Genomic DNA, 21,783 nt, shown 5'->3' on the forward strand with positions numbered 1-21,783 from the left:
CCGAAATTTTCTCTCTCTCTCTCTCTCTCTCTCTCTCTGCAACATTTTTTAAGGTATTCAAACGCTTCTAAAACCAACCAAGTTTTGTTGTTACTCGATGGTCATGGTAGTTACAAAAGTTTTGAAGCTCTTCAGTTTGCAAAAGAAAATTGTATTATTATGTTTTGTTTTCCTGCTCACTACTCTCATCACGTTCAACCCTTGGACGTAGGATTTTTTAGACCACTTCAAACTTAATACGGCCAAGAAATTCAATTATGGCTGCGACAGAATCCAAGTAAAACAGTTACCCAATTTAAAGTAGCCAGTATCTTTAATAGAGCATATTTAAAAACTGCTCTTCCATCAAATGCAATAAATAGATTAAAAAAAAAAGAAATAGAACCGTATAATTCAGATGTCTTCGAGGATTGGCAATTTTTGCCGTCTATAACAACAGATAGAGAAAATTATGAACAAAACCCACTACCAGGTTGTTCTGATGAGAACTCACTACCGAAACATCGAAACCAAAATGTTTCTTCGATTGAAGGTTTATCAAAAATCACTGACCAGAAATCAACATCATCGTCAGTCCTAAACATCTCGGTCGAAGATATTTGTCCTCCTCCTTTAGCTGGAGTATCTGAAGTAACTCAGAAAAGGGGTAGAAAACGGGGTAAAACAAGATATTTAAATTCAACGCCAGAAATTGATGATATAAAACAAAAAATTGCAGAAAAAGAAGCAAAAAAAAAAGAAAACAAGACGCAAGAAAAGTGAAAAGGCAAGTTCGTGTTTCAACTATAAACAGTTCTGAAGACGATTGTGAATCTTCTTTTGAAGAAGACGACTTGGACGATGTAGCTTGCATTTATTGTAACGAACAATTTTCGCATTCATGATCCAAATAAAAATGGATTCGTTTTCAAGTGTGTAAGAATTGGTGTCACAATAAATGGCAGATGTAAATCCTGGACGTAAACAATTTGTGTGTGAATTGTGGATGTAACTTTTTTCTTAAAAATACCTACTTGTAATATTATTTATCGTTTAGAATATCTTTATGTGGTCATATTTAAAGCCTGCTAAGTAAATAATTAAAATTATTATGGAGCTTTTTCCTTAAGGGGTCCATCATAGGCACATTTCCCCTACTTGTTTTTTACATGTCGTAAATAACATCACGGATACCATTAACATTCAACTCTTCTGTATTAGTTTTAGTCTTTTTGTGATACCGTTTTTTAGGAGGTGATTTTAAAAGTCTATTATTTGTAACAGCTTGAGAAATAACTAAGATAAACTTTTTTTAAACAAGTTTTAAGGCTGCTGCAACACGCTAAAATACATAATAAAACATTGCAATACAAAATTATATATTTTAAAATCTTTAAATTACCTTTCTCACAGCATTCAATGGTAAAAAAGGGCCGTCATTATTTCGCTCATGTTCAAAATAATCAATTAACCAAGTAACCAGTCCTCAACAACGACTATTTAGTTGTTTAGGCATTTTAGCATGCACAAAAATAATTAGTTTTTATAGCTATTAAGCTATATTAAATGTATTTATAAATACAGTTTATTAAAGTTTATATACACATATGTCCAAAAGTTTGGAATATTGGAATATTTCATATTTTTATCGATTTTTATATATAAACTCTTCTGAATAATTAAACATCATTTTGTTTCAATTTTCAACAATAATAAATAAATCCCAAAACCAGATAAACGATATGCAAAAAAATTATTTATTCTCTTGGAGGGAAAAACTTACAATGTACATACAAACTTACATTTAAAAGTAAATTAGTATAGAAAAAAATAATTTTTAATAAAACTAATAATTAGTAATTCCTCAATTGGCCTGTATGCATGCCTGTAGGAGATTTGGTATGCTACCGATTAACTGGTCGAGCTGGGCTTGCGGAATTCTCTCCCATTCTTCACGGGCAGCATCTTTTAGTTCTCGAAGTGTAATAGGGGGATTGCTTCTTGATGCGTGTTTTGAGAATGTCCCAAGCATGCTCAATAACGTTCATGTCAGGGGAATTCGAGGGCCACTCTAATGTAGATATTTCTTCTTCTTCCAGAAAATTTTGTACTGCTGCTGTTCGATGAGGAGGTGCGTTGTCATGCATAAACACAAATTCATCACCTACTGCCCCTTGCAATAGACGTACGATAGGATTTAAAACTTCCTTGATGTACACAGCACCAGTGACTCTTCTCGATAGAACCAGCAGTGGCGTCCGTGTACCACTCATAATACCACTTCTTCTTCTTAAAGTTCCATCTCCTATCGGAGGTTGGATATCATAACGGCTATGGTCACTTTGTTGGCTGCTGCTCTGAAAAGTTGTAGTGAACTACAGTTAAACCATTCTCTAAGGTTCCTCAGCCAGGAGATGCGTCTTCTTCCTATGCTTCTTCTTCCTTGGATCCTTCCTTGCACAATAATTCTCAGCAGCTCATATTTTTCTCCTCTGGTTATGTGACCCAAATACTCTAGTTTTCTTCTTTTTATGCTGTTCATAATTTCTAACTCCTTATTTAGACGTCGCAGTACCTCAGCATTGGTAATCCTTTGAACCCACTGAATTTTTAATATTATTCTGTAAAACCACATTTCGAACGCTTTATTTTTCTTATGTGTTGCTTCTTCAATGTCCAAGCTTCCATTCCGTATAGTAAGATAGAAAATATGTAACAATTTAGAGCCCTCAATCTGAGATGCAACTGAAGGTCTCTGTTGGTAAGCATTATCTTCATTTTCACAAATGCTTGTCTTGCAGTTTCAATTCGGACTTTGATTTCTCTGCTTTGGTCATTTTTGTCATCAACCCAATATTTGTATGTCTCTACTTTTTCTATTTGGGTTTGCTCTATCATTAATCTTTCATTTCCATGTTGCGTTTTTGAGACAATAATAAATTTAGTTTTTCTCTTATTTATTTTTAGTCCGTATCTAATGCGATAATCGTTAATTCTATTTACCAATTCTTGTAGCGATTCCAGGGTATCTGCCATTATAACGATGTCATCAGCGAATCTTATGCTATTTACTATTCTTCCGTTTACAGAGATTCCATCACCCAGATCCGCTATCGCTTCCTGGAATATGGCTTCACTGTACACGTTAAACAGTAATGGTGACAGAACACAGCCCTGTCTTACTCCTCTCTTTATATCTATATTTTCGGACTTTTGTTCTTCTATCTTTATATTGGCCTTTTGATTCCAATACAGATTGATAATGATTCGTAAGTCTCGTCTGTCTATATCTTTGTTTCTCAGTATTTCTATTAGTTTTTCATGTCGGACCCTGTCGAATGCCTTCTCGAAGTCGATGAAACAGGAATAAATATCTAGGTTCATATCTAAGCATCTTTGAGAGAGGACATTAAAAGCAAACAATGCCTCTCTCGTTCCCAGTCCCTTGCGGAACCCAAACTGAGTATCATCCATATCATCTTCTAGTTTTCTATATAATCTTCCATGAATCACCTTTAGAAATATTTTGAGGGTATGGCTTATTAGTGATATTGTCCTATAGTCTGAACAATCTTTGGCATATACTGTTTTTGGTATTGCTACAAAATAGATAGTCACAGATAATCACAGAATACTCCTAATAAAGGCTGTAGCAAGCCGCTATATTGATATTAGGATGTTCTATATGTGCAAGAGTAAGACTGACAAATCTCTCAGTATGAGACCTCTTATTAATAAAGTGGTATTATTTAGTGGACACTTTAGTGGAATTCAAATTGTTTAAAAAAAATAAAATAAAAATATTGTTTAAAAATTCTTGTAAACATTGTTAACATCAATATAATAAAGCTCTTTCATTTTTCTAATTTTTATTCGAGGGCCCGATATATCATCATATTAAATTAAATTAAATTAAATAATATTCTTTATTTTCTTTCTGACAAACATAGTTTGTATAGAATTAGTCATAAATATACATTGCTTAAAACTAAACACTAAACTAGACTAAACAAGACATGAAATGAATTTAAAAGCTAAATGAAATACAGCTAATATCATCATCATTTTGGCTTTACAACCCTGTGTGGGTCCTAGCCTCCCCAAGAATTTTTTTCCAGTCGTCCCTATCCATCGCCTTCCTCCGCCAAGCACGTATTTCCATATTTCTCATATCTTGATCTATGTTATCTAGGAATCTTGTTCTGGGTCTTCTTCTTCTTTGACCAATAGGTCTATCAAGGAGCGTTTTTCTAGCTGGGTCGGTTTGCTCCATCCGCATTACATGGCCTACCCACCTCAGACGTCCTATCTTTATGTGTTTTACGATATCTGGTTCCTGGTATATCCTATAGAGTTCGAAGTTGTATCGTCTTCTCCAGACACCATTTTCATTTACCGCTCCATAGATGCGCCTTAGTATTTATCTTTCGAAACATCCTAACATGCTTTCATTGCTTTTTGTTAAAGTCCAGGTTTCTGAACCATATGTTAGGACTGGGCGTATTATTGTTTTGTAGAGTTTTACTTTTGTATTTCTTGATATAACTGTAGATTTAAAAAGGAAATTAAGCCCAAAATAGCATCTATTAGCCGTGCAAATTCTGCGGTTTATCTCTGCGGTAGTGTCATTTTCAGTATTGACTAGCGTTCCCAGGTATACAAATTCGTTAACTGCTTCGATGACGTCATTTTCTATAACAAGTGGCCGTAGTGTTTGTGGTTGCGTACCTATTTTCATGTATTTTGTTTTATTGGTGTTTATTATTAAACCCATTTTTGTAGCCGCTTCCTTTAATGCTACGTACGCCTCTCGTGCTGCGTTTTCCGTTCTCCCAACAATATTGATATCATCAGCATATGCTAAAATTTGCACAGATTTGTTATATATTGAACCGGTAGTTGTGATTTGTGACGTACGTATTACTTTTTCCAGAGCTAGATTGAATAGTATACAGGAGAGTGGGTCTCCCTGACGTAGCCCGTTATTTGTTTTAAAAGGTTCAGAGAATTCCCCCTGGATTCGTACTTTGCATTCAACTTTTTCAAGGGTTAGTTTGGTTAAACTTACCAACTGATTTGGTACTCCTAGGTCTATCATTGCTCTAAACAATTCTCTTCTATTTACAGAGTCGTAGGCTGCCTTGTAGTCTATAAATATGTGGTGCGTGTCTACACCGTATTCCAGTGTTTTCTCTAGAATTTGTCTTAGGGTTGAAATCTGATGAATTGTTGATTTACCACCTCTGAAACCAGCCTGGTATTGTCCTATTATTCGCTCTGCATATGGTGCCATACGATGGCATAGTATATTGGAGAATATTTTATACGCTGCATTTAGGAGCGTAATTCCTCGATGGTTAGAGCATTCAAAGATATCTCCCTTTTTGTGTATGGTGCAAAGTATTCCAATATTCCAATCATTGGGAAGGGACTTCTGTATCCATATTTCTTTTATAAGCTGCTGTAGCGCTATTATGATATCGTGGCCACCTTCTTTATATAATTCCGCTGGGAGATTATCTATTCCGGGTGATTTGTTTCTGGCTAGTTTGTTTACAGCGTCTTTAACTTCCAGGATCGTTGGTGGATCCTCCTCCCTCTCGTCTGCTCCGCTTACCTCGCAGCTTTCGTCTTCCGGGTTTTCTTCTTCCTCTATATTAAGTATCTGGTTAAAATATTCCGTCCATCGGTTTAGTACGTCTGTTCTTGTTGTTAAGAGATCGCCATTTAAACTTCTACATTGATTTGTGTTTGCCTTAAATTCTTTTCTGTTGATGTTAACTTTCTTATAGAATGTTCTGAATTCTTTCTCTCTGTTGAGGTTTTCTATATATTGAAGTTCCTTTTTTAAGTGGTTTCGTTTCTTCATTCTGTTTATTTTCTTTTCTTCTCTTCTCTTTGTCTGGTAATTCTCTATACTTGTTCTAGTTCGGCGGGTAAGCATTTTTGCATAGGCTTCATTTTTTTTCTGTGTTGCGTCTTTGCATTCATCGTCAAACCAGTGATTTTTTCGGGTACAAGTTTTTGTTCCTATTTCATCTTGTGCTGCTGACTACAGCTAATATCTAAGATCTAAAAAATTCTTCGACTTTATAAAACACTTTTTCACATAAAAATTGCCTAAGATTCCTCTTAAATACCTTTATTGAACTAGTGGACTTTACAACTGTAGGTAAATGATAATATTGTGAGCTAGTTTTTGTACCAGCTTTATACATAGGATGAATGTCTCAAACTTTATATGTTACGGAAAATAAACGAAAAGCCGGTGAATATCGACAATCGCCTGTTGAGTTAGTTATTGTTGACAGTTGCAACAGCTAAAAAGTAGTATTTTCAACCGTTTAAAATATCCCGCGACTTTGACACTAGCTATAATATCCCTTATCATAGGCTCGCATTACTGGAAAAGGGATCTTTATATGTAGATATAACAATTCCATAGAAACCACAATAAGTTAAAAAAGGATAAAGAACACGGAATGTCTTTGATACAATTCTTTAACTACCTACCTATACACAATAACTAATTTTTATATTTTTTATATAAATATAAAAAATAATTATATATAAATATATAATTTATATTAATAGTACATGGAACTAACATATCTTATGTAAGTGCACTTGCTAATTGTTGTTTTTTACTTGTATGTAAATGTTATAATTTTAAAACCATATCATTGACTGGTTTTGTACATTTTTTTAAACTTTATGTATGTAATAAATTTTATAATTATTATTAAAGTGTACTTGAAGAGTACTAAAAATGAAAGTAATTTTATTCCAAATAACTATTATTAATCTAACTCAATGCTTATTCTCAAACTAAACAGTAAATCGTAAATACAGTTTGAATTAATTTGAATCCGGACCTGCCCGTCGCCATATTGGAGAGTACATCCTGTCAAATTAAGTGGTCCCATTTAGTAGATACAGAAATATCGTTTATGTCATATCCCCTCTCTTACATATCTCTGCTCTAGAGTAATTATTTTTTTGAGAAGAAGGTAGTCACTACTAGTCACGTTTTGACGGACTAGAAGTGGCTGGAAATTACTATACAACCAAGCACACGTGCTCATAGCGTATTTGATTAGAGTATTTCGTTGACCTTTTTTGCAAACTTATACTATTTCTATTATTCCTATCGGAAACTAGTTTTGGACGACTATATCACACAATATTGATTACGTTTTGTGATTATTATATAATTTAAAATCAGTAGCGCACCTAGAATTTGCCTCTGGGGGGAGGGGTTTTGGTTGGTCACCGAAATTTTTTTTATGATGTTACCTCCATTTTGAGTCCTTAAAATGTGTGAGTAACAATGATGGAATAGGTTCCTGGGGGGGGGGGGGGTGTAACTCCCAACCCCCCCCCCCCCACTCCTGGGTGCGGCACTGTTTAAAATATTGCATATTCAGCATTATTATCATCACTTTTAATAATATAAAACTTTAATATACCAATTATAAAACGATAATATTAAACTTTATTCGTTTATTGAATCTATTCTCAATAAACTCAAGCTAAATGCTACCAAAACCTTTAAAGTGAGGGTTGTTTGTATTAGGCCCAACTTTATATTTACGCACACTTTTTTCTAAGACTTTCAGACATTTGGAAGTTAACTGAAATGTTTTTGTTATTAAGAATATCTGTACATTTACATAATTCGATAAATTCATTTTAACGATTAACTCACCTCAACGGGGTTTTCATTTGGCAAATAATTTAAAAAAAAATGGTAGATAGGCATTTTGAATAAACCTTTGTACAGTTTCATTACTTTGTAATTTAACAGCATCCTTACTCATCTAAAAATAACTGTTAAAGAACATTTTATCATATTTATTAAAGAAAAACTTACCAACGCATTAGCTGATTGAACAAATGGAAAACTTTGAATATCTATAATAATAAAATTCTAAATAGAATTAACAAAAGAATTAAATAAAAATAATAAAACAGTAAACCTATATTAAACAAAATAAACAACACGAATAATACAAATATTAACTAGAATATGTTAAATTGAACTCAAATACATATTATATTTTAAATATACAGGGAAAATTTTATGGGTTCAGTATACACTTCCACTATTTCGAATAATTCTTCTTTTTTCAAAGGATGAAGTCTGCAATAGTAGTATATTTGAGCTATTAATACTGAGAAGTAGGTGTTGCAGGTTGTAGGTTTCCGACTATGAATCTGTCAAAATATGCCCGAGTTAAGCGAATGGGCCTTACTGAGCTACCGCAACCGCTATTATTTATTCTGTGCTTAAAGTCAGCTCAGACAAAGAAAGAAGTCAGCCGCTGAGGTCGTCTGAATGCAGGAACGAACCCAATAACGTAACTTTCATTGTCATCTGTCATCTTATGTTTTCACATTTTGACAATAATTTATCAAAGTCAAAAAAAGTGTCTGATACTGATATTTGTTGGTCTGATGTTCCTTGTGTGTTCTAATTTTTAAGTGTTTATTAAAATATTTCCTTTATTTACAAGAGTACATCTTTCAAAATGATGAACCCACAATCAACATACGCAATTCAAAGTACTGCTGGAGCAGTCCCTATCAGAAATGAAAAAGGTAAATGTTATTAATATTTAAAGTAAATTTTTTAAATATATAAAAGTTAACTTTGTTAAAGAACCATTGACTTTTTAAGGGTAATATTTTCCTATTTCTTATAAGTTTTATTTCAGGTGAACTGTCTATGCAAAAGGTGAAAGTTCACAGATATATCTCTGGAAAGAGACCAGATTATGCTCAAGAAGCACATACAGACAGTGATTCAGGAGAAGAAGATTTTTTGGAAAAAAGAACCCAGTTAGTTACAGTTCCATCTCCAGAACCTCTAAGAACTGACGAAGATGATTTGAATGATCCACGTTTAAGAAGATTAAAGATTGCTGAGACCAATACAGAAGTTAGACCTGAGAGGCGAAGACATGTCTTAGAGCCAGAAGTACTGGAATCGTCTGAGGAGGAGGAAGAAGAAATTCACTTGGCTGGTAAGTATTATATTATTATTATTATTATTATATGTTAATAATATAATAAATACAACCACTGAATTGTTCAATACAGTTGTTAATAAAGTACTTATGAATCTGTAAATTACTATGATGGTCACCATCATCAGAATGGATAGGCACCCAAAGAAGAAGTACATAATGCCAGAAATAACATAATTCATAGCAGTCAAAAAGCCTATACAGTTCACAGGTGAGTGTAATCACCTGTAGTGGCAAATGATATGGGTGTGATTTCCACTACAAACAGAAAATATGTATATGTATATAGGGCATATAACTTATTATTGAATAAAATTAATCAAAAGGCCCAGTTGAATGGGTTATAATTTCAAAAGTGCACAATGTAATAGAGGTGTAAAAAATCACATCTATGACCTTTCATATTTATGATATACTAGGTTATTGAAGATGACATCTTACTGGATATATACCCTAATATTAGCAGGTTGATTCTAAAGCAAATTAGCTTTTAGAAAGTATGGGATATTTTAATTTATTGTGTAAGTTTTTAAAATGATGCTATTTTTTGCTTCTTTTCAAAGCATTTTTATATTCACATTTTTTTATGTTTACAGAACATAAACACACACTTGAAGCTGCTCCTGATGATGATGAATCTGAAGTTGAACTCAGTGATTCTGAAATTGAGAAAAGGAGAGAGTCTTTGAAAAAGAAAATGTTGACTAAACAGGAAGATGAGTTTATGCTAAAAGAAGAAGAAAAGGTTGACTCTTCATCAGATGAAGAATCTTCAGAATATGAAGAATATTCTGAGTCAGAAGAGGAAACAGGTAAGTTTATTCATTTCAGTACTAGTCATTTCAGTAAATTTTTGAGTATTGATACAATAACACTGACACAGCTGCCTGTATCAGGACAATTTATCAGCACAATAAAGTGTCATGACACTGTGTTTCAGTATTATGTGTTACATAGTACAGAAACACTACACTAGTGTTACATTGAGTGAGAAACGATACCCTTAATAAGAATTCTAAATATAACTATGCATATAGTTGCCAGATGATGGAATTTCTTTAAAACACACGCTATCAAAATAACATTGGTATACTTAAGTCACTTTGTTATTGCATGAAGTGATCTTATTATTCAAAAAATTATGGGTTAAATTAAAAGAAAACATTTTTTTTCTGAGGTACTTTAGTACATTTTAAGAGAAATTACCCTAAATTGGATACTTCATTACTGAGTATTCCTAGATTTGAATTTAATGAAAGAAAGAAAACATGTATGTTGTATAATACTTCCTTTAAAATGTTTTAATTGGTGTAAGTACTTAAAAACTTAAAGTTATAAATTTTGTTTAATTTTTTATATTTGATATTTACTCTAATTGGTTCATAGATTTATAATAATAGTAAAAAATTCTGGGGCATTTCATGGGAGTTTGAGTTTTACTAAAAACATGAATTCCTTATATTTGTTCATTCTTTTAATTGTTGACTATAAACTTTCTTCAATTTCTTTAGAAAGTACTTTCACAAGTACACTCGCGGCGACAATGCATACTACATAACTAAATTTGTGAGCTTGTGGGTATGCTGTAATGTATTGTATGAGTGTCGAAGATGAATGAAAAAGAAACTGACACTGTATCACAAAGTATGTATTTTAATAGGCTGTGTTGGTGTGTTGAACTGTGTCATTTCAACTGTATCAATACGATTGACACACTCTAAAGGGTCAATACAAGAGTGCCATTCAACACAGTATTACACATCTCTATTCAGAACTATACAGTGCAAGGTATTTATTTTATCTCTCAGACCCATAGATATTGTCATAATACAGTTTTACGAATTGATGTCTTTGCTATCGAAAAAAAATTGCTTTTTATAATAATATTGATGTATAACATTTTTAATGTGTTTAATAGCATTGCTATTAGACCGTTCTGTTTCAGACTCGCTATCACCTTTTAAATTTATGATGAAAGTCATGTGCTGAAATACTCTTCTTCAATTTTTTCAACATACCTGCTAGTATTTGACCATATCTCTGGTGCAATTTCATTTAGTCTGATTTTTGCTATCTCTTAAACCTCTGCTAATTTAAAAGTGGTGTTTCTTGCCACTACTTCATTTTTTAAAATTGCCCATATCTTTTCAGTTGAAATAAGTTCCAGGTGATAAGGTGGTAAACGAAAAACCGAGTAGCTGTACTGTGCTAATAATTATTGGTCTACAGCATACACAGAGTTTTTAGGTATAGCATAGAGTATGTTATTGTACAGTTTCGGTTTTGCTTCACTTTCCTCGAAAAATATATTTCTTTCTGTCAACTATTTTCTCATGATTTCTTTTTTCGACGCATATATAAGACATTTTTTAACAGTTACATTATAATATGAAGCTTTGTCTATTACTAAAACTGAATTGGAAGATAAATTGAAGAGAAGCTTGTCTTTCAACCATTTTATATACTTCTGGTTACTCATGTCTCCCATGCCCAATACCTCGTAACGGAAGGATTGTGTCTCCCTACTAATGAAACAGAAAATTCATCAGTAAATAAAATGTTTTTAATAAAATTGGGTTCATCATTAGCCTTCGTTATTAGGGTTATTGCGTCACATGATTTTTAATTTTTACATATTTAAAAAAAAATATTTTAAAAATTGTTTCCTTAGACTTTTCTACGCAAAAAAGGTGCTCTTGTAATATTTCGATAGATATCACGGTTTTCGATTTATTTAAACTCGAAGGTATACATGTATTTGATTGTAATCGTTACATTTCTTAATATTCATCAAGTATGCTTTGGAATTGACACTTGTGTTAGCAACAACACTTTAATCTCAAATAGTCTATGAATTGTCAGTGACGTTTAATAACAATTAAATTATTTTATCTACACTTTTATTGTACTCGACAGTGAAATTTGTTTAACACGTCTCTTTTGCTATACTTTTAAATTTGTTTACCCGCAATATGGCACACTATTCAAATTCTGAGATGACAGACATACTTTTAGTATTAGGGGAATGTTCGGGAAATGCTGCTGCCGCTGTAAGACGCTACAGAGAAAAGTATCCGAACAGAAATATTCCCAATGCCAGGACTTTTGTAAGTACTGAATGACAACTGAGAGAAACCGGTTGTCTTCAAAGAAGGAATACAGATGCTGGTCGTCGTAAAGAAGCAAGAAATGTTCGCGTTGAACAGCAAATATTGGATGCTTGAAAGCATACTTGATGAATATTAAGAAATGTAACGATTACAATAAAATACATGTATACCTTCGAGTTTAAATAAATCGAAAACCGTGATATCTATCGAAATATTACAAGAGCACCTTTTTTGCGTAGAAAAGTATAAGGAAACAATTTTTAAAATATTTTTTTAAAATATGTAAAAATTAAAAAACATGTGACGCAATAACCCCCACTTACCCTCCAAAACTACCCTGTATTAATATAGGATGTGGTAGGTGGTGACATGAAATTAATTATCCTAATGTCTTATAATCACTCCCAAAATATGAACTCCGTATTCAAAACCGTTTGGAAGATATTTGAAAAAATAAGAATTTCAATTCACCCCTTTAAAGGGTTGTATCTCCCTTATTATTCAGTTTTATAAAAAAGTGTACATAAAGAAGTACCCTTATTTTTGGACGTACTATGAGCTCTAGAAATTAATGTACATAATTCTGGACCACCTTGTATATATATATATATATATATATATATATATATATATATATATATATATATATATATATATTGATATGATTGGTGTTTATAGAAAATAATTTATAAGTTACACTACTAGATAATATTAGATATTAAAAGTATTTGGTTATTTTAATAAGTTATATACTAGAAAATTTTATAAAAATTATTTATGTGAGGGCATTTTTAAGAAATTAGCATATAATAATTGTAAAAAGTTGTATTTTAATAATTATAATATTGTAGATATATTTAAGTGAGCCATGTGACTAGGCAACCAAAAATACTCTTTAAAGTGACAGATAGAAATTCATAATTAGGAATATAAAGTGGGGTTATAATAAAATGTTAGTTTAAAATGTTTAATTTATATATATAGTTACTGATTTAAGTGTATATTCTGATCTGAAAAGCCTAAATGTCAACAAAATTATCAATAGAAAATTAACGAATTCTCCAGAATGCAAAATTTGACCTTTGTTTATGGTCGAACATTCGGGAATAATGGTTATGTCTGTGGATCGAACATATACTGTTTCCAGAAAATTCAGACATGTGTTTAATGGAATAAATCGAACATGATTTCTTACCAGATGGTTCTGGAAGATTGAAAAGATATAAATACCCGTGATTTGTATTCAAGATGGCAGTTTAGTAAGAAAGTCCATTCAGTTAGTCAATCAGTTATGAGTTACAGTTACTATGATGGCCAGTTTTAGTATGAAAATTAGTTAGAGGCAGTCAATCAGTTACAATTGTTCAATATAGTGAGTTAAATCAAGATTAAGAAACAGTATAAAGAAAATATTATTGAAGATTAAAAATTATGTTATGTATAAATGATGATAATGGAAGAAGTATTAATTGAATATTAAAATTAAATAATATTTTTGGTGATTGGATATTGATATATTGAAAAGAAGAATAAAAATAAATGCTGTTTGCTGGTTTGCTTGGTGGTTTATAAATGCTGTGAAGAAAAATATCTTAAATTGGTGGAAGCTGATAATTGGAAAAAGTAATTTCACAAAAACAAGGATAACCGAAGCTGAGAAGAAGACATTTGAGTGGTGATTATAATCTATATAGTAGAAAACAGTTCATTTAGGCATTCATTGACAGAAAGGTACAAAATTTTGTTAATATAATTTAGTTAGTGTCATAACAATTTCAATTTTGAAGATAGTTTGTTTAAATTTTACATTGTCTATAGAATTTAATTAGTTTCATAAGAATTTCAATTTAAAGATAGTTTATTTTAAATTTACATTGGCTAGGTTAGATACATATGTGTGTTTCATAATAGATATAATAAAGATAATTTAAAAAAGTACTTACAAACTAATTCTTTGAGAACCGCGATAAAAACCCTATATTATTAAAAAATATTGCTCATCATTCAAACAAACAATACATCATAACAATATATATATATATATATATATATATATATATATATATATATATATATATATATATATATATGTATATATATATCCTCTAAAATAACAGCTGATCTGGTAGATGAAAAAGGGGGTTGAGGTTAATTGGGTATACAGCTGATTGAAAGCCAAGTGTACTCTGTTCAACAGTTCATTATATTTCGCGTACAGTACAGTTTCACGATGTACGGATAATTGATTTGTTTAAAAATAAATTCAGCAGTGACTTTTGAAAGAGACTTTTGAACTTTTGAAAAGTATTATTCGACGGGAAAATCCGCGTACTTCGGTAGTGATCTTTGTAAGAACATTTAAAAAAAAGTACATGTGTGCCTGACCAAAGATGCTGCTAGTAGAACTTTTAGTAAAACAGTTGCGTGAGTAACTATAAGAATGCGGTGAAGACTGCAGCGGGTCCAAGATCCTCCAAGAACGACTCAAGAATGTTCTCAACAAGAATGGAGATGACAAAGAGACATTCCAGTTCAATCAACAGAAGAAACAGTTCTAACAAAAATGAATTACAAATTTGAAAATGTTTCTCAAATGATCGAAGAAACGTCTCAAATTATTAAAGAAGCCGCTAGACAAAACAACGAGAAATTTGAAAATGTTTCTAGAAGATTCGACGAAGTATGTAGTCAGAACAATGAGGAATTTGAAGAAGTTTCTAGAACATACGATCAGATACAGAAAAATTTAAACAACATAGAAGAGAAGATCAAACAATTAGAGACCATGATAACTAATACGAAAGTGCTACCACCAGTTAATGCAGTAGCTTTAGATCCGGTAGTGAAAGAAGAATCACCTAGAGACGAAACGACACATCATATGAGATTCAAATTGCCACCTTTGTTGGAAAGTCTTCTTTGTCCATATACCTTGGACAATTTGAAGCTATTGCGACAGCCAATCATTGGACAGAACAAGAAAAGGCTGTTTCCTTGACTGCTGCTTTACGAGGTGATGCTGCGGATATCCTAAGATCGATTCCTAAGGGTGGAGAAAAATGTTACCAGAGCTTGTTTACTCGACTAGATAAACTTTACGGAGATGCCCATCTACAACAAGTCTACAAAGTACAAATAAGAAGTAGAATTCAACGAGCAAGGAGAGTTTGCAAGAATTTGAATTAGATATTGCTCGTATAGCACTGTTGGCTTATCCAGAGGCACCAGACAACATATTGGACGAAATTGCTGTAGATATCTTCGTCAATGGGTTTAACGACAACTACAGCAAGTTTTACAACTAGCAAGTCCGAAAGTTTTAGATGAAGCGCTCGCCATTGCCTCGGAACACGAAATAGCTGGTCAAGCTTCACGGAGCTATCGAGTACGGACCTCTGAAGAGAGCGACGAACAAAACGATAAACGTCTGGAGGAAATCGTACGGAAAGTAGTTTGTAACACCATGCCGAAGAGACGCGAACCCAGATGTTGGAAATGGTGGCAACGTTGATCACATTCACCGTAAATTGCAAGAAAATGATACAACAGTCGGAAAACTAGAACGGGTCGACACCAAGGGGCAACTACCGACCATCCCCCCCCCCCCCATCTGTGTATGCCGAGAGCCCCCATAGTAACTGTTAACATTACGTCCTCCGGTGGAATTCATAGTTGTACATCGAGGGTCGTATCAATAATAATATATGTAGATCGTTTTTGGTAGATACAGGTGCAACAAGAATATTGTATGTCCAGAAGTAGTACGAGGCCATCTTAAATTAGCGCCCGCAACAGTAAGATTTAGAACAGCAACTGGTGAGCTAATTAATACATATGGCTAGGCTAATATGTCAGTATACATTAGCCAGACTACAGTGGTATCAATAGGGTTTTTGGTACGCAAAAGTACCCAAGGGTTCCTTAAGACCACGTAGCAATACTCTTAAAGCTAAGGTTCTGAAATAACTACCAAGTATCTCTTGTTCGTTAATATTAGAACGAGTTTGCAACAAAGATATTTGGAGATAAGAGATGCTGTATTTTTTGGAAAAACTCAAATGGTGATTCATTGCCTTGCTTAAGGTGTGTGATTGCTATACTAAGTGTATATACGTCTCTCTTATCTGCATAAGTGTTTAATAGAGCATCTTTTAAATTTGTCCAAGTTTTTATTGTACATGAAGAAATATTTATGGCGGCATCACCTTTAATTTTTGCTAAAATGATAGAAGTCACCTAAACCTAGACCTAAACCCCGAAGAAATACCTAAAAAAATTCATAAAAAACGTCAATACGAATAACTAACAATATATATATATATATATATATATATATATATATATATATATATATATTGTTAGTTAATTTATGTATATATATTTATTTATAAGTTTACAGTACGATATTATCTTAATAACTCACTCAACTCATAAGCGCATAACAGCGCTGCATATATATATATATATATATATATATATATATATATATATATATATATATATATATATATATATATATATATATATATATATATATATATATGTTAGTTATTCGTATTGATGTTTTTTATGAATTTTTTTAGGTATTTCTTGCTTTATTTTGTGTATTTAGACATATTTTAATATCATACTCTGTAAAAAGTTTATGAATTTTTATGTATGTTCTATAATGTTTTATAGATACAACGTTTATTAATGTAATTAATTATATAATTTTCTATTCACTATTATTTTCTTGTGTTTTAGGTCCCAGGTTAAAACCAGTCTTTGTCAGAAAAAAAGAAAGAGTTACTATAATAGAGAAGGAAAAAGAGGCTCAAAGGCAAAAGAAAGCTGAAGAAGACGCGCAACGTAGCGCAGAAGAACGAAGAAGGCAAACCCTCAAAATGGTAGAAGACACTATCCGCAAAGAACAACAAAAGGATAAGACAACGAATGAACCAAGTATTGACGATGTTTGTACAGATGACGACAACGACGAAGTAGAGTATGAAGCTTGGAAGTTGAGAGAACTGAAAAGAATTAAAAGAGATAGAGAAGAAAGAGAAGCAATAGAAAAGGAAAAACTGGAGATCGACAAATTAAGAAACCTTACAGAAGAAGAAAGAAGGTTACAGTTGAGATTAGTACCGAAGAATGTAACGAATAAAGCTGTCAAAGGAAAATATAAGTTCTTGCAAAAATACTATCATAGAGGGGCGTTCTATCTAGATAAGGAAGATGATGTGTACAAAAGAGACTTTACTCAGGCAACTCTGGAGGATCACTTTGATAAGACTATTCTTCCCAAAGTTATGCAAGTTAAGAACTTTGGTAGGTCTGGCAGGACAAAATATACCCATTTGGTTGAGCAAGATACAACTAAATTTGATTCTCCATGGTCTGTAGAAAATACACAGAATATCAAGTTCCATTCTCAACAAGCGGGTGGAATTAAGCCAATGTTTGAAAAACCGTCACTTAAAAAGAGGAAAACATAAGATGTTATTTTTAAACAGTGGTTTTACAAGAGTTTTACAAGTGACTTTTATTCGCAGGGATCTGTAGAGCCGAAAATAGTGTAAATAAACTATTTTATAAGATTATGTGTATTTAAATAAACTTATGATTTAAATAAATTCGTTGGTATTTCGTTACTTTTATAAAATGACACTTTTATCATTAATATTGCTCATTCAACAGCGGAATATGGATGGCAGTTTCTGGGTATTTGTACATGTAGTCGTAGCTCCTATGAACATAGGGTACACATTTTCAGACCAAAGGGGGGAAGAGGATGTAATGATAAATTGCTTTATAGACTGTAGCCCGAAATTATTTCTTTCTCATGTTATGTCTACAGCTGCGATATTGTTAAAGGCAGTAAAGATTGGATGTGGACGTTGAACCACTCTGGACGGCCGATCGTTGATTCAGGCTACTTCTCGAAAATGTGCGACATTTTTTTCCTTGTGAATTATGAAGGATCTGTTTGGATGCCTGTGTCCGCTATCTAGGGCTCTTGCAGGAGGTCCACTCTTCTAACCAGCGTTGTAGATGCAGATTGGCTTTCAGGTGGGTGCTTCCATCTAACCTTAACCTTTTTGGATCTTCGTCCTTCTGGGTTTGTTTTTATTTTGTCATGGCCTCTAATGACTTTGACGACCACTCCTTTGACCTTGCAGCAGAGTTTTTAAAATTGGCCTTAGTTGCAGCTCTTGACCTCTGTGTAATCTTAGCCTTGTTTCACCAGCTTACTGATTTTGGCTTTAGAGATGCCAGGTAGCTTTGCTGCCTTAATTTCTTCATCTGTCATGAGGTCAACGTCTTTCAACAATGTTACTCTGGCAGACTTAGTGATTCCCTGCCTTTCAGCATGGGAGAGAACTTCCTGACCTTTCGGCGTTTGGATATTTTTACGAAGTTCCCTGCATTTCGGCTTTAGGAACCGTAGTTTTGGCTTTAGAGTTCCCTGGTCGTTCGGCCTCGGGAACCCTTTGGCCCTGAGTTTTTTCTTTTTTATTTCGTTTGTCCATATTGGTTTCACGTGTAGCTAGGGAAAGACAGTCCACCTTTCGCAGAGCTCCGATTGTGAGGAAAAGGTCTAAATACGATGGGGTGCGACCTGTTGCCCCAAAGGAAGCGTTTGCGACACTGTCATCCTAGTGCCTTACAGCCTTCACTGCGGTGTCTCAAGGGTTGGCTTGGTGAGTATTTATCGACTATCTCTAGTCTAGTGGAGCTGGATTTAGTTTCAATAGAGCCATCTCGTGAAGGGTGCAGTCAAAGATTACACACCCCCAATCATTCTGGGGAGTACCCAACGGTCTTGGGGCAATTTAAGGAGATGCAGAATCCTAGAACTCTCCATGCAAAAACCGTTCCCCAGTTACCATACGTACATCACACGGCTCCTTAGCATGCAATCTGTCCAACTGCAGCTTTTTTCGTGTATTCCTTTAAGACGAAGCGTACTTGTAATTGCTTCGTATGAGGTTTTGTCAAATGCTCCCTCTATATCAAGAAATACATCCAACATCAGGTTCTTCGATTTCGATAACATACTCTGTACGAGAGGACACAGCACCGTTTCCGTAGAGTCCTAGTCGATACTCATCATCATCCTCATTCTCAGTGTATTCTACCGATTATGGTGCAGCTCCCTTACGTAGTCTTTCTTCATTTCTGCCTAAGATTGTCTAATATTCGCTTTTCTGTGCCATGTTGTACCGGCTTGTTTCCTTTTGTCATAGTCCCATCTTAAATTTGTACTTTTTCTTGGTCTCTTGACGCCTCTTGGATACTACAGTGTAATTCTAGTAGACCATCCATTGTCAGTTTTTCTCCCTAAATTCTGTGGATTACATCAGTGACCTTGGTTTACTGTCGGATCCATTCTATCCTTTCTCGATCTCTCTTTGTTATACCTAGCATGCATCGGTTCATTGACCTTGGAGTGACTTTGAGTTTCGCTATTATCTCTTTCTTTAGTATTCAAGTTTCGCAGCTGTATGTCCTAATTCTTAGAATAGATATTCACTGGAGATATATTAATTTTGTAAAGCTAATTCAATTCGCCTCATATTCATATCTCCGTACACTTTCCAGAGGCTTTACATTACAGCCCCTCGACCTTTTATTTTATAGCTCTCTTAAGGAAGCCTATAATAAAGAATGGGAATTATATCCCAGAGCACATCCACATCAGGGAATAACTACCTTTCAGTTAGCTGAGACTTTTAACAAAGTTTGTACAATGAAGAAAGGGATTGCTGGTTTTAGATCTATTTATTCTTTCGACCCAAATAAATTTAAAGATATAGATTTTTGCCTATTAAACAGTTTCTACCAGTCGTAGAAAATGAAGTAGAAGAACATAGAGCATCTGATATCGAGCAACTGGAAGATCAGCCTATTAATGAAAAGGGCAACATTACTTCAGAGGCATTCCCACAACTAAATTCTGAAATAGATCCAATTCCTGGAACATCAAAAGCTAATGTTTCTTCTTCGGATTTGTTACAACTACCAAAAGTCCACACAATCTCAAAAAAAGTAGGATATGTACAAAGAAACGATATGAAATCCCGACATCCACACCGATGAAGAATATTCTCGAAGAAGCTGACTTTAAGAGAAAAGAGAGAAACGAGAAGAAGCTAGCTGCTACAAAAGAAAAAATGTTTGGCAAAGAGGCCAAAAATCAACCCATGTTAAGAAGATTAAATTTCAAGAAAGTGAAACGGAGGAATCGCAAAATGACGTGGAAGACATACGTGATGATGATGAACTAGACGATGTGGATCCAATTTGTGAAAAATCGGGAAGGATAGAGAATTGAGGTATAAATGTGCATCTGGTTTGGGTTGGGCCCATGCCCCTTGCACTGCGAGAGCAAGTATGTGGCATATTTGTTAAATAAATACTCAGTTTAAATTATAAAATATTTTGTAATAAAAAAATCAAACTGTATAATTTTAATAAGGGCGAGGCTGCTATCTCTCTCGCGTTGTCTGTCTCTCATTCTCTCCTATTTCGGCCTGTGACAGACCGATCCCTATCGAGGTGCTACTCGCTCGTTTCAGAATTCTGTTATGAGTTCCTTCTGCTCTCGTTCTTTTGAAGAGCAGCTCTCTGATAAGTGGATCTGCGTCCACCACCACCCATCCCTCATCATTTTCCAGAACTGCAGAATCAAATATTCTGCAGTTGCACTCTCTTTCAAACTTCTCTTTTGCGTCCACCCAACGCGCACACTCCAACATCGTGTGTGTCACAGTATCTAAAAGACCACAGTAATGGCACTGATCAGACTGTGCCCTCCTAAACCTCCTAAAAGATAACTACGGAAATAGCTGGGGTCTGTGAGCATCTCTGCCACTGGCCGATTGAAACTGATCTCTCGGCCTTATCTCACTTATAAGTCTATAAGTCACTAAGTCTTATCTCACTCACCTCTCGCCCTTCAATGTTTCGCCCGCTACGATTATGAATCCTGGCCGAATTCATAATCGCAGGACTGTGTCAGCTGGCATAGAGCGGCAGCTGATACAGTCCTGTAGGTACATGCTACCCGCAGCAGACTAGTTTTGTCGACACATACCATAACCTCTTGTAAGTTGGCATTTCTACCGTCTCACTCCAGACTGGTGCCGCGTAGAGAACGACAGACAGCACAACAGCGTGAAGCGCCCTCCTCCTTTCGGATATGGGTCCACCGATATTATCCTCCCCAGGCAGCCGTTCTCTGAATAGCTCTACAGGCCACCCCCTAAAATGTTTGCACTTAGATCTGCCGGTCACAGATGTTAGGCCGGCAGTAATTTGTACAAATTGATTTTGCGTGTCATCTTCTTGAAAGGAAGTTAGAATTTAAAAAATGTGCAAGTTTTGCCGAAACTAAAGTGTAAGTCAGTGAGCGATAGGCAGAAAAAATTAGTTTTGCTTGTAATTATAACCTTCTGGCTCAGGTTGTAGTGTTAACGATTACTTAGATAGCCGAGATCGACTATCTAAGTAGTGTTTAACTTTACGTGTCATTCGAAACACGGTGACGGCCCAGTTAAATTAGAAATTGAAAAATGTCTGATTCATTTCTTGTGTAAAGTGCTTAAAAGTTGATACCCAAAAATATGACAACGCTAATAATATTAGTGGTTCTCTTCCTCCTCCTAAGTGCCTTTTCT

The 21,783-nt window shown here is 34.0% G+C and overlaps 1 protein-coding gene across 1 annotated transcript; it reads left to right on the plus strand.

Moving 5' to 3' along the window:
* The first annotated feature begins 8,352 nt into the window (after positions 1 to 8,352).
* Positions 8,353 to 17,754, plus strand: Mfap1 (Microfibril-associated protein 1). Its single transcript, XM_072546894.1, has 4 exons — positions 8,353 to 8,580; positions 8,697 to 9,005; positions 9,605 to 9,820; positions 16,865 to 17,754. Exons 1-4 carry the CDS (start codon positions 8,511 to 8,513, stop codon positions 17,596 to 17,598), a joined length of 1,329 nt encoding a protein of 442 aa, XP_072402995.1. The 5' UTR covers positions 8,353 to 8,510; the 3' UTR covers positions 17,599 to 17,754.
* The last annotated feature ends 4,029 nt before the right edge of the window (positions 17,755 to 21,783 follow it).

This window comes from Diabrotica undecimpunctata, chromosome 1 (genome assembly GCF_040954645.1).
Source record: "Diabrotica undecimpunctata isolate CICGRU chromosome 1, icDiaUnde3, whole genome shotgun sequence".
In the NCBI taxonomy this organism is placed as follows: Eukaryota; Metazoa; Arthropoda; class Insecta; order Coleoptera; family Chrysomelidae; genus Diabrotica; species Diabrotica undecimpunctata.

Excerpts from the sequence above, each read along its gene's own strand:
- Mfap1 (XM_072546894.1), top strand. The coding sequence starts at position 8,511 with ATGATGAACCCACAATCAACATACGCAATTCAAAGTACTGCTGGAGCA. Across the intron at positions 9,006-9,604 it reads AGAAGAAATTCACTTGGCTG|AACATAAACACACACTTGAA; the intron begins GTAAGTATTATA and ends TTATGTTTACAG. Across the intron at positions 9,821-16,864 it reads TGAGTCAGAAGAGGAAACAG|GTCCCAGGTTAAAACCAGTC; the intron begins GTAAGTTTATTC and ends CTTGTGTTTTAG.